This window comes from Hippoglossus hippoglossus, chromosome 12 (assembly GCF_009819705.1).
Source record: "Hippoglossus hippoglossus isolate fHipHip1 chromosome 12, fHipHip1.pri, whole genome shotgun sequence".
NCBI lineage: Eukaryota > Metazoa > Chordata > Actinopteri > Pleuronectiformes > Pleuronectidae > Hippoglossus > Hippoglossus hippoglossus.
This window is the reverse complement of record NC_047162.1, coordinates 15599836-15617980: the sequence shown is the minus strand read 5'-3', so window position 1 is coordinate 15617980 and position 18145 is coordinate 15599836. Positions and strand designations below refer to the sequence as shown.

At 43.5% G+C, this 18145-nt stretch overlaps 1 protein-coding gene across 1 annotated transcript in view; it reads left to right on the top strand.

Annotated features, from left to right (window-relative positions):
- The window catches only part of grin3a (glutamate receptor, ionotropic, N-methyl-D-aspartate 3A), a 38560-nt gene that overhangs the window by 17445 nt on the left and 2970 nt on the right, over positions 1–18145 (top strand). Inside the window, exons 3-9 of the mRNA XM_034603032.1 lie at positions 3300–3969; positions 4511–4894; positions 5427–5572; positions 8745–8860; positions 9712–9863; positions 13769–13930; positions 14228–14298. Of these exons, the coding sequence (XP_034458923.1) occupies positions 3300–3969; positions 4511–4894; positions 5427–5572; positions 8745–8860; positions 9712–9863; positions 13769–13930; positions 14228–14298 (1701 nt within the window). The remainder of the gene's footprint in view (positions 1–3299; positions 3970–4510; positions 4895–5426; positions 5573–8744; positions 8861–9711; positions 9864–13768; positions 13931–14227; positions 14299–18145) is intronic.

Sequence of the window (18145 nt, the reverse complement as noted above, 5' to 3'; positions counted from 1 at the left end):
TCTAAGTTCAAGCTTTTCCAGAGCAAATTATAGTTTTTCACTGAAAGCAAAGTAAACTTCTGTAAAAGTTACATTTTACAAGGTTTCATTTCTCAAAAACAGTCAACGAGTTTATTTCAAAGAGGATGCAACCAACATTATATTTACATTTCAAGCAATTCAGCTGAGTCATGTATTTTAAGTCCCTTATCGAAAAGCCTTCCCTGATTTTATCTGAGTTAAAATTTCCCTATTTCTGTTCGCACTGGTGGCCGTGGCTGAGTGGTAGAGCGGTCGTCCTCCAACCTGAAGATCCCCAGTCTTCCCCATCTGCATGCCGAAGTGTCCTTGGGCAAGATGCTGAACCCTGAATTGCCCCTCATAGAACAACAAAGTGCTGCTAATAGATGCACTGTGTGAATGGGTGAATGTAAAACTGTACTGTAAAGAGCTTTGAGTGGTCATCAAGACTAGAAAGCGCTATACAAATACAAAACCATTTACTATTATTTTCATGCAGTTTTTATCCATTCCATTTTAAAACTGTTGATTTTGTGAGTAGTCACAAAAAATAAGTAGTTTTATTTTGCTGCCATCCTAAATCATTTTGTAATGTCTATTTTGAAGTCCCCTATAAATAAAGTTCATTATTACTATTATTCATCTGAATGAACTAGAGGGTTTTAACTGCTTTAACTCAGAGAAGCCTGGTCACACTTTGTGCTTTGAGGCACACACACACACACACACACACACACACACACACACACACACACACACACACACACACACACACACACACACACACACACACACAAAATGGAAACCAGCTCAACCAAAACTACTGATTTCATTATGCGATAAGAAACTTAACTACCATAACAAAGATAATCAAAAGAACAAGCTCAGAAAACAGTGACAACTAACTGTGAACATTATCAGTGGTGGAGGAACTGTAAAGATCCTTATCTTCAATCACTGCGCTGTAAAACTACTCTTATAACAAAGTATGCATAAAGCAAAAGTAATAAAAGACCTCAGATCAATTATATACTATATTATTAGATATACAGTATTTAGGTATTAAAATTTTGTGAAATAAGAATCACATCATTTCCCTCAGGACTGTTGTGATTTTTTCTAAAATGGGACATTTAACTTCTAACACGTTACACACTCTGCATCGTCAAACGCGTGCAAGAGAAATCCTCTTCCATTGTGCACAATGGGGAGAAAAACAACTCTCTCCCTGGGTGGCCTAATAACCACAAGCTACAGTGAAGACTCTGACCTTCACTGTCAGGTCAGTTCAAAGCCTGAGAAAGACCGAGGGAAGTTGACAAAGTGGTGGAAAGGAGGAAATTTACAAGTGAGCAAGGTGACACTAAAAAAAACATTTTGGAAAAAGGTCACATCATTTAAATCATTACCTCCTGAAGGCAGAGGGAAGACGTGTTCATCTACCTGCACTGAATGGATGCATGGGTTCCCTCTAACTGTGTGTGTGGCTGCCTGCGTGTGTGCGTGTGTGTGTCTGCTCCAGTATCTGACACCCTTAGACAGCCAGTAGCATGGCTCAGTGAGAGAGATGGCGTGATCACTGGAGTGTGGTCTGTCTTATCCTGACACACACACAGACACACAGACACACAGACACACACACAGGTCTACCAAGATAATAAATGTCTCCGGTGCTGGTGTTACAACATTAAATTGGAAGTTGTGTATATTTCTATTTTAGAAGTTTGGACAAGACGGTAAATATCCTTTGTACGTTTGAAGGACTTCCGCACAAATTAGATTTCCAACTACCAGTAGATGTGAGCAGGTGTTAGCAGGTGTTAGCGGCCACCAGTGGATGTTAGGGACATAACTCCAGTTGTGTACCTTAGCGTTATCAGCCTTTTAATCACACCATTATCTAAGGCGGGCCAAACGCAGGTTGATCAGACCTGGGTGCATGTCCCTAGCATCTTAGGGCCCAGCTGGGATCTTTCCTCCTGATCCAGAGCCATGTGCTGCAGCGTTCTGCAGTGTGTGGTGTTTCTTTTATGGTCTGGCGCAGGGCTTGTCCGTGGATTCCCAGCAGGGAAACCCCTGCAGCCAACCTCCAAAGGGCAAACCTCTGCTTCCCAGCCACGTTGCTCTGCCTAAAATGCAAATTTCCTCTTCCTTCGCTTTATCAACAACATCCTCCCAGGGTTCTGTCAATTCTAAGAAGTGGCAACGCGCGAGTGTCAGGTCTGGTCTTAGGGTGGTTGTGACAATATGTGATGGGACAGTAAGCCGCTGGCCCACGTCCACCAACATTTCCCTATAAACTAACCAAGGGTAAAACATAATCGTATTTTTAAGCTTGTAAATCCCCAAAACTTTAAAAAGAGGTGGAATAGGTGATATTTTTATTGGCAAACGAACAATAGAGCGAGCCAAGCAGGCAGAGAAGTTATTTAGCTGCTGTGCATCTTCCACTTAATTTGATTGCATGAGTTGAGTTGTGTTCCATGAACTCAGCCTCTGAAAGTCTCATTAAATAGAAAGACAAGGTGAGAGTTTTAGCCTTTAGATACAGTACACACACCAATGCAAGACTAGATAATATGAAGCATTATTAAAATTACTCTGATATGAGTACAGTAGGTGGTAGCACTGCAAGGTCAGTTTCTGTTTCTTTCCGTCTTCACGAGAAAAAACACAGATTATTTATTCAAGTGTCGGAAAAGACCTGAAAGAATTTCTTCCTTTAGGTCTTAGGTGTCCACGTGCATGCGCATGCGCACACACACACACACACACACACACACACACACACACACACACACACACACACACACACACACACACACACACACACACACACACACACACACACACACACACACACACACACACACACACACACACACACACACACACCAGCATGGTCCACTGTTATCTCCAGCCTGGGATGTCTGCAGCTGCTCCACTCCCATCAGCAGGAACCACAGACTTCCACCAACTCTAACCTAATAATTCTCGTTTAAGCCACGAGCACTGAACCAAACAATAACCTTTGGTCTTTCTGAAGCCTGAATCAAGTAGTGAACAAAGTCCTCTCACACAGTCATCAGCTGATTAACTATGGAGCTTGAAAGATGTTTCCAACTTGTAGGTTAACGAGGATAAGAAATCCTAGTAAGAATGTATTTTCCTTCACTCATTTCTAGATTATAGATACAAATTTGGATAATCTCTTCTAACTCCTCTGTCTCTCCCATCCTCCTCTCACCACCATTCCCCTCCCTCTCCTCCTTCCCCCTCTTTCCATTCATTCCCTTCAGATTCCTATCCAACACAACATTCGAGGGCCAGAGCGGCTTTATATCCAGAGAAAGTCACAGCCAGAATGTCGTCTCAGAGGCCCATCACTACATCTGGTCCCTCCAGCTGGACCCCCTAGGCCAGCCAACCTGGACCCGCCTGGGACGCTGGCGCAGGGGACGAGTTCTGATGGACCAGGGGGCCTGGCCAAGCCATTCGGGCTCCGGGTTCGGAGGCGACTGGCGCCGATCCGCGAGGCTGCACATGCGGGTGGTGACGCTGGTGGAGCACCCGTTTGTGTTCACCCGCGAGGTGGACGGGGACGGGCTGTGTCCCGCCGGCCAGCTGTGCCTCGACCCAATGAGCAATGAATCTGCAGTGTTGGAGGGGCTTTTCCACAACCTCGCAGGACCCAACGGAACCGTTCCCACCGACCTGAAGAAGTGTTGTTATGGATACTGCGTTGACCTGCTGGAGAAGCTGGCGGAGGACATGGGCTTCAGTTTCGACCTCTATATTGTCGGCGATGGGAAGTACGGCGGGTTCAAGAATGGTCGCTGGACAGGATTGGTGGGCGACCTGCTCAGCGGCGCCGCCCAGCTGGCAGTGACTTCTTTCAGCATTAACTCAGCCAGAAGCCAAGTCATTGACTTCACCTCACCCTTCTTCTCCACCAGCCTGGGAATTCTGGTCAGTGCTGCTCCTTTCTTCCTGTCTCGCTTCTTTTTCTCCTCATTAGATGCAGTTTTGTCTCTTTTTCTTCATCTCTCCACTTCTTATTTCCCTCCTCTGCTCCTCTTTGGCCCAATCCGTTCTCAGTTCTCCGTCACTGACCTCAACTCTTTCCGCTTGGTTTGGTTGTGGTCAGTGTTAATACGTTTTTCATTACTGCAAACCCTGCATTTCTGAAATCCAACTGTTGACTGCACAGCTTTGTGATGTGACGCCACGGCTGCAATTATTATAGCTCTTCCCACCGGTTGACAGGCAAAGAGCTGGTGGTAACCACGCTCTCCTCTCCTCCTCTGAATACAGCTTTATTTACAGTAGATGTCTTCCCTTTTATCTGTTGTATTTTTATTTCCATTTCATGATAGGTTTCCTCTTAATGAACAAATGTGTCAAAAACAGCATTTACAAACAAATACTCTCACACTTTAACTCTACACCATGTTATTACTGTTTTTAGAAGGTAGAGATACGGTTTTCACTCCTTTGCCCTCCCGCCCAGGTTCGCACTCGTGACACAGCTGCACCCATCGGGGCCTTCATGTGGCCTCTCCACTGGTCCATGTGGCTCGGCATCTTTGTCTCCCTCCACGTCACCGCCATCTTCCTCACCCTGTACGAGTGGCACAGCCCGTTCGGCTTGACGCCGCGAGGACGCAACCGCCACCGGGTGTTCTCCTTCTCCTCAGCGCTCAACGTGTGCTACGCTATTCTATTCGGGCGAACCGTGGCCATCAAGACGCCCAAGTGCTGGACGGGCCGTCTGCTGATGAATCTCTGGGCCATCTTCTGTCTGTTCTGTCTGTCCACCTACACCGCCAACCTGGCTGCCGTCATGGTCGGGGAGAAGACCTACGAACAACTTTCAGGGATTCACGACCCAAAGGTACAAAAGTCAGAGAGGTGCAACACTGAAAGGCCTTAAAAAAAAACTTCTCGATTCCTTTCTTACTCACGGGCTTTTTCAAGAACTGCAGTTTTGATTATTATACATCAAAGATTTCATAGATATGGAAGAAATTTAATCCAGAGTACAGACAAAAGTCTCTGTTCATATCCATATCCGTATCTAATGCTGAGTATTAATGAATCATTATAACTCTGTGCTCTTCTCACTGTGTGGGATTCATCAGACAGAAAATATATCCTTTAATTAAACCGCCCCTGTAAGGCCAAGTGGGGTAAGGTAATTAATTATTTTCTCCTGCTCACCAACTCTCTGAATCACAAGAGTGCAGGAATATTGAGAGATGGTGAAAGGAAAGAAATCAGTCTGTAGTCTTTCGGGAATTTAACACCAACCGAAAATACGAGAAACCGGCCAAAACAGTGAAAGAAGTCGGGCTATTGATCAATATTAAATGCTTGTTGAGAGCGTTTTAGAAGAAGCACCTCACTTTCTTTCTTCTTTCCTGCAGTTGCACCATCCCTCTCAGGGATTCCGATTCGCCACGGTGAGAGAAAGCAGCGCGGAGGACTACCTCAAGAAAAGTTTCCCCGAGATGCACGAGTACATGAGAAGATACAATGTCCCGGCAACGCCAGACGGCATCCATCATCTCAAGTAAGATGGTGGTTTATACGCTGATACGCTAATACTCAGTAACTCGTCTAAGCCGATTTTCTCATTAATTGTGTGATGGCACGCCGCGGTCTAATTTGTTTCGCCAGAGTCGCGTAATGAACTAAAACTTTTTGGACAGTTTTCATAATAACATAAAAGACTTATAAAGAAAGTGTCTTGCTCCGTTGCTTTATGGTAAAGCTGTGCGCGGCGCATCGATTTGCTCAGCACCCACTGGCAGCCGCCGCCGTAGATAGAATCAAACTCTGTGGGAATCTCTGAAACAGTTATCTCTCGCTTTCACCAATCCCCTAAAAACCATCTTCTGTCTGGTTGCACAAATTATCTCTCGTCATTTTAGATCTTTCTTTTTTTTTAAGTTGCACATAGTCGAAAATTAGGTTGAAAAAAAAATGCATCCTCTCTGTTGTCGTTCCCGCTGCAACTCTGCCCGTTCACATTCAGATCTCAGCCTCCTCCTTCCTCTGCCATGGCTGTCATCCTCCTAAGCTGCTTCAACATTCAACTGGCATCCCCCCGTGGAGCCAAAGCAAGAATATAGTGTGAGCAGGCAGCCGGAATGCTGGTCTAGGCTGGTTAGGACACAATTTGAATGGATCAAACAGGGTTTTGTTACTGAGCTTGTAAATTGCTGATTAGAGGAGAAGTGTCATCTTTGGAAAATTACCATAAGAGAACAAGACATCAAACAAGTGTGCCCCGGCGCCACTTTGAATACTCTGCACTTCACTCCCCAAGGGACCAGGCATTAGTTATCGCTTACTTTATCATACAGAGTGCCACATGTATCATGTGAATCACGTTAGATTGTTATGACTTGAGCAGCCTCAAATCATGTCATAGTTTTATTTGAGCTCAAATCCTTATTCTAATGAATGTTTACCTTCGCCAAGGAGGTAATGTTTCAACGGTTTGTTAGTTAGCAGGATTACGCACAAACTGGATGGATTACCACGAACAGTTTGGTTTGGATCCTGATCACGAGGCGGATCCAGAAAATGATTTTCCACTTTCTTTGCAGCGTTTCCCACAAAATTAATTAGATTAATGTCGGTCACGGGGATGCACACACGCACAAAGATCACTCTCATGCACAACAGATTCGAGGTGACAGGTACAGACTAAAGAGTGAAAGAGTTTCTCACGTCGGAGAGAGAACTACAGTGCATGCCTATGAGGTCTGACTGCGTGGACAGTAACAACTTTCTGTACAATAAGTGTGCAAGCAGGTACAGCGCTGCACACACCTAAACAATGCAGCAACGCTCACTCTACGCACTTTAGTTGACTTTTATTGTTTTGACTGCAATATGGGACAAAATCTTTAACCAGAAGTGATTAGATTTTAATTTTTATACTTGTTTCTAACTAGTTTCAACACTTAATCAAGATAGGACATTTTATGTCATCAATTTTATTGAAAGCCTTATTATAAATGAGGTAATCTCACTGAGATCAAGATCCCTTTTGCAAACAATCTACGTCAACAACATCAGTGACAGTCACAGACGTCACGAAATCGATTTGAAGTTAAAAAGTTCACGACAGCAATTAATACCAGCTACGACTAACTAACTTCAACTGCTGGATAATTAGAGCATTTGGAGAAAGAGTGCTGACTGGTGCATTATCAGGCATCAGCCAACTCTCGTTGTAGCGTTTTGTCTTTCTCATTAAGGTGGAGCAGGAGATATTGGAGGAAGCGCTGCTCTTATATTCTATCGTAGAGTCTCATTTGTGAAGGAGTTTCACACAAACCACAGCTCAGCCTTGAACACAAAGCAAAATTTATTATCGAGCGTTTTCAACCTGGCTTCGTACGGGTCTCACTTCATGATGAAGACTTTTCCCCGATCAACTCCAAAAGATTTAAGATTAATGGAGCTGCTCCGTCCTGCATCGCCTCATATAAAGTACAGCAGCGCTACAGAATCGTGTCCCTGTCATATGAGGCCTTTTCAATTCATGCAGTTGAGATGCTGATAAACACATTCACTGCTTTATCAAGCATTGCTGCAGGGAGATGATGCAGAAAGCGAAGTGTTTTTAATCACATTCGTAAATCGGTTGATGTCAGGGTACTGGTGCAGATCATAAAATACCCAACACAGTCAGTTCGATACTTGGTGGAAAGAGCAAGGTCAGAAGCTGCACGCTCCTTCAAGCTGTGATAACGAACATCGAGCTCGTGGGTAGACGATAGACTTAAAATACGTCCTTGATAACAAGCTAAAAATGCAAGAGTATATCGTGAAATGAAATTCTTTGTAGCCTTTCAGTCAGTCAAGACATTTTTCGTTGTTGGTTAGTGATCCTCGCAGCGTTGTGACTTAATACCTCACCTCTGAATACAGGCTCCGCTGTGAGGGAAGTGAGGACTATGAATAAATTGGCCAAAAAACTGTCAGGAATTTAAATGACATACGACAAGATCAGGGGGAAAACGAGTGGGAAATCAGCGACGGGAGCAGACTGAGAAACACGAGGTTCAGACGAGGAGAAATATGGAAAAGAAAAATTCACTGAATCATTTGCATCTAATTTTCCTGTTATTGTTGCAAAGTGCCCGTCGGAAAGTGTCTTTTAAAATCGCCCACCGCCGCAAAGCAAAACAATTCATTCAGCGCTTTCAGTTTCCCCTATGTTGAGTCGAGTAGTCTTCAAAACGTGTTGATGAAGTGAAAGCATAAAAATCAAACCGACTCAGAAACGAGTGATGTGAGGACAAACGCAAGAGAAACGTTAAGAGTAGCAGCCCAGGAGGGGAAAAGAGCAGTAAGCACAGGTTCTTTTAAGTTAATGTCTCGGGGGTGTTAAAGGTTAATTTTTCATGTGAGTTTTAGAGGGGTTGTTTGAAAATGTGTGCGTGTCTGTGTGGCTTATTCCCAGAAGGTACGATTTGTGTTAGCGCTGTGGTTATATTTGTCACCGCGGTGTGTGACATCGCCCATCAGTGACGTCTGATCTGATTTTCATTTCATTTAAATGGTCACTCGGGTCAAAGCCTCTTTTTCATCATTACAACAGTTTGAACACAAAATAAAAGACCCTATATTTGCCTGAAGAGTTTGTTTTTATCTGGAGTGCATGAGGCAGAGTGTGTGACTTTGTGTTGCACTCGCACGGCACTGTGATTGTATCTGGTTTCCAGGGCCGACCCTCAGAGGCTGGACGCGTTCATCATGGACAAAGCTCTGCTGGACTACGAGGTCTCCATAGACGCAGAGTGCAAAACACTGACGGTTGGAAAACCCTTTGCCATCGAAGGTAACGCGTGAGAGCTTCTCATCATTTGCTCATTTAGGATATATAATGATATTCAATATGTATCTTGTTGATGAATAGGGTATTGGTTACTATAGGGCCTATCGACTATTGATGACGAATGAACCTTTGGGGGCAACAGCATAAATCTGGGCCAAGACTCCATCTTCCATTGGCTGTACATGGTTTAAAGTCAGACTAGTTTCTTTATCACAGGTTTCTCCATTAACAGTGATCTTCATTTGAATGCTGATGAATTAAAAGCCGATAGCCGAAGCATTAGGGCCAAACTAGAAACATGGTCAAACTATACATGTTTATTTAAATAAAGTTAAAACTATAGTCTGACTTCTGGCATTGCAAATATGTTTTAGTATTGATTTAACTCTTGATTCGAAGAGGTATTTTTGCAGAACAACTGACTGTGAGCGTTTTAACAATATCACTGTTAACCAACTGTTAAATGTCTGGTCCATTTAGCGAGCATCCTCTTCTTCTCCCTGTGAAAACGTTCCCTGTGGTGGTTTGCTTCCATTACAGGCCACCACAGTCCCAGATTCCTACATTGTTGTTAATTACTTAATGCACCTCTTAAGCCTCCAGGATACAATTCAAATCAATCCGTGCGCTTCCTTACAAGGCCAGTTACTTCTGTAATTGGCCATTGCTGAGTCTGTCACACTTTCTGGGCATGCTGCGGAACTCTGAGATACACTGACACTTTTTTCAAATAGCTGCTTTTGGCAGGAATCGCCTTTCTTGTGCACAGCAGTAAACCAGCTGCAGTGCATGTTGTAACAGAGGAATCGCTGCTGAAGATTCTTTACTGTGTGGTTTTATGTGTCCACCGGCAGGCTACGGCATTGGCCTCCCGCAGAACTCCCCCCTCACCTCCAACTTCTCGGAGCTTGTTAGTCAGTACAAGTCAGACGGCTTCATGGACATGCTGCATGACAAATGGTACAAGGTCGTGCCCTGCGGGAAGCGCAGCTTCGCCGTGACCGAGGTAGGTCCAGCACCGCATGCTACACACGTCACAAGCAAGTGTATTCTTTCTGTTGATGGAGACACTTCAGTGGGTGTCGAGTTTTTGACATCTAGTTTTTCCATTACCACCCTTGAGTATGATTCAACTATAAAAGTAACAAGTGGAGCCTTTCAAAATATGAGATTTGGCACCAATTATTAGAAAAATTGCACTTCTGGTTTTTTCAAATGTTTCATAATAGCATAGAAGTAGCTTTTATGAAACATTATATCTTCAATGACGGAGGTCTATTGTACAAAGCCCTTCAAACACCAAGGACTTGTCATTTTCCTGGCTCTACTTTCCGCCTGCACAACCCTCTATGTACAGTAATTGCTCCCTACTAATTCAGGCCCTGGCCCCTGACCCTCCAGCTGCTAACCAAGCTGTGTCCCCGTCACTTCCGTCCTAAGCACTCGGGCCCCATGGTCCAAGCTGCACTGCTATTACAAAGCACTCAGCTCTCCGAGCAGCCCGGCCATCTCTCCACCCAGCTGTGACTTTGAAATCCCCAAAAGTGTCTCTGAGCTCAGCGCAGACAGCAACGCTCCACTTTCAAGCACGAATTGAGAACTAAATTCGTGTCCCCTCCTCTGGCCCGTGTTCTTCCCGTAGTTGTACTTTTACTCTCTCTATTATTTATTTTCCTAGCTACGGTGTGACAGGCAATATAACCCCCATCTAATTAGGAAGCACTCATGGTGTGTGCCTGTGAATGACAGCGTCGTCCAAGTGCCCGGCACATAAATGTAAATCACCAACTTATGAGGCTCATAAGAGTAACAGAAGTGCTACATCGCAGTGCCACAATTTGAAGTGAATCATTTTCCATTGTGTAACGAGACGCGCGAGTAGATGCAGTCCCGCAGCTGCAGATGTTTAAACTGCTCCAGGTACATTTCATTTTGCAGCATTATGACGGTAGCGATGGCAGAGAAAGCTTCTCACCAGGTATATTGCTTCATGTGTTGTTTAATTTTATTTCCTATCAAGATGACTGCCTTGCAGAAATCACAGTATGATGTCTGTGCTTACCCTCATTTCTCATGTAATAGATACTAGGAATCGATTGAATGTGCCTCATAAAATATTTAAATTGGTCTCAACACCTATGGGTTTTTTTCCTCTCTTGAGAGCCTTCTTGTGCTCAAACTGTGCACTTGCACTCAGATATTTTGTTGCTTAGATAGATTTCCTGTGCTCCAGCTCTATTCCTCGCACTTCTTCTGTGCACGTATGTACGTAAAGTAGGGATGGGACGCTCAATACCGACGTTTCGAAGCTGTGTTGAGATTCCGAAGCAACAAAACACAAAGCAGAGCAAATCTAAGCACAAGCAGGGCCTATTTGAGTGTAAGCGCAGGGTTCTGAGTGAAAGCAAAACAAAATCTGAAGGTGAAATCAATCAAGTCCTGCTCTCATGCTGAACAACCGGGCTCTTGAATAGAAATGAAAGAGAAACCCACACAAACACACCTTCCTTGTCACATACAAAGTCCAACATAAGTGTTGTACATGTAGGAGAATATTCGATACAACATGCTGTCAAAATGAACACTGGTGGACATCAGCGGGAAATTCATGTGATAAAAGCAGGATATGAATTACTGACAAGGTTGGCTCGCTTTAGTCCTGCTCAGCATTTTTTCTTTTGGGCAATCTTTTATTCCGATGAATGACTGCTTCACCAGCAGCAGCAGCAGCCGATCCTGAAAAGATGAGGAAGGAAGAAAAAAATTAATTTGATGGATTGGTTTCAGCGAGGCAGCCAAACTCTGCTGGCACACAGCCAGCTCTGTGTCACCCCTCAAAGGAGTAGATCCCATTCAGAATAATACAATCAATACCAATAAATGACATTTCATTCAATTAGCCATCATTAAAAGGGCCAAACGTGACATCACAGAGAAATATACTGTGATCAGAGGTGTGTTGTGGGATTTATGCAACAATTCACTGCAGATTTTTCCCAATTAACCGAAAATAAGTTGTGAATTAACAGATCACTCTGAACAACGAGAAGCTTGTTCTATTTGGTTGCAAACAATAAAAAGAGATGGGGAGTGTGTGTGTTACCAAAATGTGCTAATCTGTGAGGAATGTATTATTTGTTCAAACTGTTAAAAGGCTTAAACAACTGTAATGTAATTTATTTCCTATCTCAATACAGTTTGTATTCTCCAGCGATCACATGCTACTAACGTCTGCACAACTTCCCACGAATCATCAGCTACCACTCTGCAAAATTTCATTACCGCCCAAGCTCGCCAACGCCACAATACTGCAATGATGACTTGAATCCATCATGTATTCCATTCCGACATGACTTTATAATGCAATCGTTGCAGCGGCCGCTGTCGTGACACAGACTCTGCAGTAGACAGAGCGAGACTCTGTGCGTCTGCAGTAACAAGCAGCAAGTGGTCGGTTATGAAAAGTGTGATATTACACTTGTAGACTGATAAACATGTTTCTGTGAGTGGTGCATTCAGAACAGAATGAAAGAATCATAATCTCAGAGGGAAGTGTGATATCCCAGCGGACAAGGCTGCGAGGGGGTTTTCTTCGAAGCAGGATTTGAGAAGGAGTCAGAACTTATTGTCAAAATGTCAGCAATTTAAGGGAAACTTTTGATTTATACGTCCGAGAAACGTGTCTCATAACTTAGATTTTGAATTTTAGAATTCACTTATGTACAAACTAGTCGTCCAAAGCCTTGTCCGAATCAGTGCTGTACATATTAATTGGACTTAGCTCTACTTTAATGCGTTTTTAAAGCTAATTGCCACTGTGTGTTATTCACGGGGTTTGTTGTACAGTCAGTTTCTATAAGACACTGTAATTATTTCAACAGGTAATTATATTGTATCACAGTTTGCCTTGTTAGATCTATAGGGAGAATAGATGGAAATGAGCTTATCCAGCTAACCTCGGAAACAAAAAACACTTTTTCAGATTCCAAAGTCTCATCATCCATTTCAAGAGAAAGACTTTACAGCTACGGTTTTAAAAAACACCACAACACCTCACATTTGTAATTCGGTGCCGCCTTTCCTCTGATGGAAGCTGTTTTTAAATGTAATTGTTATTTTTTTAAAACAATGTCTGCCCATGACTCCCGCTCCGACTGTGGCGAATGTGTCACTAGGTTCACACATAATGGCAAAAATTATAATAATACAATTACAGTAGTGTTATCATCCGTGTTTGCTGCGGAAGTCATTCTGCAGACAGGAACTTAAAGCTCCTGCCATGGGAAACATCTGCTTCTGTAAGATAAGGCTGCTTTCAGTATTGTTCTCTATTATTTTTATTACGGTACAAACACAAATAAGACTCCTGCACATTTCAGTGTCATTGCCATCGTGGATCCATTGAACTTAAACTGCTGTGTTGTGTGCGAGTATTTTGCTTGTTTACAGGAAAATACACAAACCATGGGGATATTTAAGGGCTGGGCAATGAAACAATATCAATAATTATAGCAATAGCAATGCAACAAAGGTCCAATGTATATGAATCAATATGCATTGTACAGGCACAGTGAGGAGGGATAGAAGATAATAGCCAATAATAAAAACCACAACCTTCACTCAGGAGGAGAAAATGTCTATTTAAACTTATGATAATGTGACATTTAACCTGATAATTATGAATATTGACTGATATGACGTTTTTTATCTCCAGAGAATTTTTGGCCACATCGTCCAGCCCCAGTTTGAAGACTAATTCAAACTAATAATCAAGTGTTACTTTGTTTTATCTGGTTACGTCCCTGCTTTACCAGCAAACAGTCTTTATAATTCTACTCTTTCACTCAACTACTCCCCCATTAAAGACAATGGATCGAAATCATCGAAACTCTCGTGTCTCTCTCCCTCCAGACGCTGCAGATGGGCATCAAGCATTTCTCCGGTCTGTTTGTGATGCTGTGCGTGGGCGTGGCCTTGTCTCTGGTGACCACAGTAGCAGAACACATCGTGTACAAGCTGGTGATCCCGAGGGTCAAGGAGCCGCGCTTCAAGTACTGGCTGCACACGAGCCAGGTAGGAACCCGCACGCACTACAGGTCACGCCACGGCCGAGCACAGAGGACTGATCACTTTTAAAGAACATGAAAGTGCTCCACTAAAAGTCCAAACTTCAAAATAAAAGTGCAAAAGTATCAGCAGCATCGTGCACTGGTTCTAAACGTATAGACAGAAACAAACTCTCTCTTTCTCACACAGTCTTTACAGCTCCTTATAATCAGAGAGAAGCAGACAAATTATTTACGCATTTATTTATTCTATTTATGCATTTACATTTAAGTTTTTGACAGCTATGTGTTGCTTGTTTTCCAGAGATTACACCGGGCCCTCAACACGGTCTTCACGGACGACAAACTACCGACTGTCACCAAGCCCGAGAAGAGGTAATGTCACCGTCACGGAAAACCTCCGTTTTGTATGAATTTAATATCTCCGGGCCAAATAAGGCTGTCCTGGATAATTTCTGGGTCTTATCAGCTTCTGTGAGAATTACCTGCGAAGACCATTTACAGCAAATGGTTTTACAGTTGGATTTGGCAGAGGAGGCCTCGACGAATCCAAGAAGCTGTGCGGATTCTGCTGAGAGAGCTAATCCCCCCCCAAAACAAAATGACTGCTAACTGCTTAATAAGCAGGGGGGCATTAAAATCTGCCTTCCTGAATATGCAACAGGCGCGTTGCAGTTTCCCCTCGAATGCTAAGAAAGCCAGTCCCATGTGAGATGTGACTCAATATCATCGATCACAGGTGAACATAGGGTGAGACACTGAGAGCGTCTCGACACGAGGGAAATGTCCTTCAGCTAAAGTGAATAGCTATAACCAGGTTTGAGTAAAACACGTCCACTGCCGTGTTCTGAGGATCTGGGAAATTACATTCATACTTTAAAGAAACAAACAGTTCAATTAATAAATTGTGGATGAAAATTATATATATTCATTTTTGAAATGGGCCTGTAGGGGAAAGATATTCTACATCAGACACAGCCCGAAGCCACTTCAAACCATGAGAGTTAAATAAGCCAGAGACTGGTTCAGTTTATACACTGGAATCAATCATATTTCAAATAAAAGGTGAAAGCATGGTAGAAATGTGCCGGACAGAAACAATAGACCTCAAACATTAATAAAAACAGTGCAAACTGGAAAACAGATTTATGTTTGTCATGAAACTGAAACAGTGAAGCCACAGCAGCATAAACAACCTGAGCCAAACCATGAGGTGTCAGCGGTAATGAATGAGATATTTAACTCACCTCTGGGTTCAGACCAGGTGAAGGCCTCCGCACCAGTGGACTGACAGCATGGGGCCTACACAGGAAACTGTGTGTATCAGGTGCGTGTGGAAGACATGACCCCCCCCCCCCCCCCCCCCCCCCCCCCCCCCCCACCACCACCACCATCAAAAGTGAAGCAAAAATGTGTTGATCGCCCCCTAGTGGCTGGGTGGCAGCACAGGTCACAAGTATTTATTCTCAAAGATTGAGTTCTTATGACACTGAGGTTTGTTGGAAGTTTAAATTAGCTCCAGTGAGGTTATGTTTTCACCCTCGTCTGTGTTATTGTTGGTTGGTTTGTATGTTTTGAAGCGAGGAAGATTAAAAATAGTGGATTTCCATTAAACTTGGTGTAAAGGAAGAATCCCTGAAATGTTGATGCTGATCAGATCAAGGAGCAGATCTGGGATTTATTTAGTTCATCCACTTTCTTTAACATTTCAAGATACACTGATTTTCAACATTTTCATCGTTTTCCCAGGGAATAATATGTGATGAACACAATATGTGATCAGGCACATTTAGCATCTATGACTTTGGTGCAGCGTGATTAAACTTAAACATCATTAAGTTAATTAATAACTGAGACTGAGTTGTGATTGGCCGAGCGCTTTCATCTCTGGGACCTTGACACTGTGGCTCTATTGCTCAATCGCTGTGGTGCAAACTCTGGCTCCAAAATAAAGTCACCTGCAAAGATCACCGCAGCCACATCTGCATTATTCTGCCTTCGTTTTTGTGCAGTGGGAGGAAGAGGAGGAGGAAATCTGCAGGAAACACGTTACCTACTGTCAATCTTGATAATTGGACTCCTTTGACCAAGTCATCTAAAATGTAACGTAGATGCTCTGCCTGAAATAACACTTAAAATACTTAGAAACTTTTATTCAGAACTACACTTTTCACAGCTAAAAATAAAGTAAAATCATGCTGCTGAATCACGGCGTCTCATTATGAGTCACATGTCAAACCTGTAGCCTCCATTCACACTGCAAATTGACTCAGGCATTCACAGCGGGCCACCAGCCAAATGATCAGGCTAAGAAGTGACATCAATTAACAGCCGAGTGTCAGATGAGAGGCCCCTTCTTGAATCAGAGACAGAGAAGAATGGTCAAATCAGCTGGAAGCTAATTATCAGTCGGGGGAAATAATCTCACGCTGATGTTACAGAGTATTGTTCGGCACGGCGGGCGGGTGAGCCGGAGATTTAGTAAATCAGGAAAAGCTTCTTTTTGGGGCAGTTTCTGTGACTTTTCAAATGTTGCATGTGTGCAGATTAGTTACATAAACCCTCAGTGTCACTCCGACACCGATTCAGAGTGTGTCACGCAGCAGCCCCCCCCCCCCCCGACTTTCATCAACACTCTGCTCGTTTCACAACATCACTCTGGAGCTTGCTCTTTATCGAATGAGCATTTCTGAAGCGGAGGGACTAATTTCTTACGGAGGAGAGAGATCAAAACAACCCCTCCACCTTTTGCCGAGCGGGAAGATTTTATTACCCGCCATGAGAAGTTGGTGCAGCGCTCTACTTCACCAGTATCCATACCTAGTAGCGTGCTCAGAGTGGACACACAGGTGGAGGGCTCAAAGTGGGGATTGAGTACACGTAATAATTATGGAGCTGAGGCCGTGTGAGGGACGCCTCTGGTAATGAGGATAGATGACCCACTCCTGCATAATCATACTCAGTCAAAGCGCGTCGGCATCATGGCTGCACGTTGTTTGCTAGTCACAACTTATCAGCGTCATATTGTCCATGGTAAATAGTCTGTGTTTTTATAGCGTTTTCCAGTGTTGATCACTCAAAAAGCTTCACAGGAAAGTTTTTCCATTCACACATACAAAATGTTGGAGTTCAGTATCTTGCCCGAGGCCACTTCGACACAAGGGGGAGACTTGGATTGAACCTCTAACCATCTGGTTAGTGGGCCCACTCTACTCACCCACTTTGCCTCCTGAGCCACATCCATGTCCCTGCAGAAAACCTGGTATTTATTGCAAACTGTTTTCAAATAGGACCAGATTTCATCCTGCTTGGGGGAAATACACCAGAGTTCCTTTGGGTTTCAGTGCCACCACTGCAGCAATGTATACACCAGATATTAACAATGGAACCATATTTCATTTTTTAAACCGTGTTACCAAGTATGTAGACAAAATGCCTGCGATACCCTGAAACACTCTGATGGCCGAGGAGATCACGTTAGTTTAGTATCAAACTCTGTGTTAAGGTGTTCACATCAGATAAGAGCTTCAGAATGATATATATTTAACAATTTTAATATGAGAAGACTGAACTTTTACACGGGGTGATGAAGAGGTCAGTTAAAAAGCTGCACAAATCTGTAGCCCAGAGCTGCTGGAGACTGGAGGACACTTCAGCAGGGTTCATATCTGTGTGCTGCACCTGTGTCCTGCTCTTTGAAGGACAGCCTCCCTATTCACAACGCCGCAGCTGCATCCACGTCTTGTTTTGACTGTCAGTGGCAACATCTGTACCGACAGATGGACTGGGAAATAGCGGTCAGCGGTGAAACTTTGCTAATTGAATTCTAAGAATGTGGCAAATAAGCTGCAATAAAGGTATGTGTAGTTATTGGCAGTTCTGGGTAGCCTTGGATTCTGTATTTGGTTTGCATCTATCAAGTGTGGGTCTGCCGTGGGATGCAAGGACGTGCAGAACTGCATGTGGAGCCAATCAATATTTATGAAAATGGAAATTAAGCCTTTGGAATATCCTAATGAGAGGAATCTGTCATCCCTGCAAATTGGAAGTCGGAGAGAGCAGCTTTATCTGGAAATGATGTGGCGGAATCTGAGAGGTGTGAATGTTGGAGGGATTTAGCCGATGTGAGAAACGTGAGCAGAGGTCACGCTCAGCAGAATTATTTACAGATAATGTAAACTACATTTGTATATTAAGCTGTCGTTCACGGCAGCCGTGATGC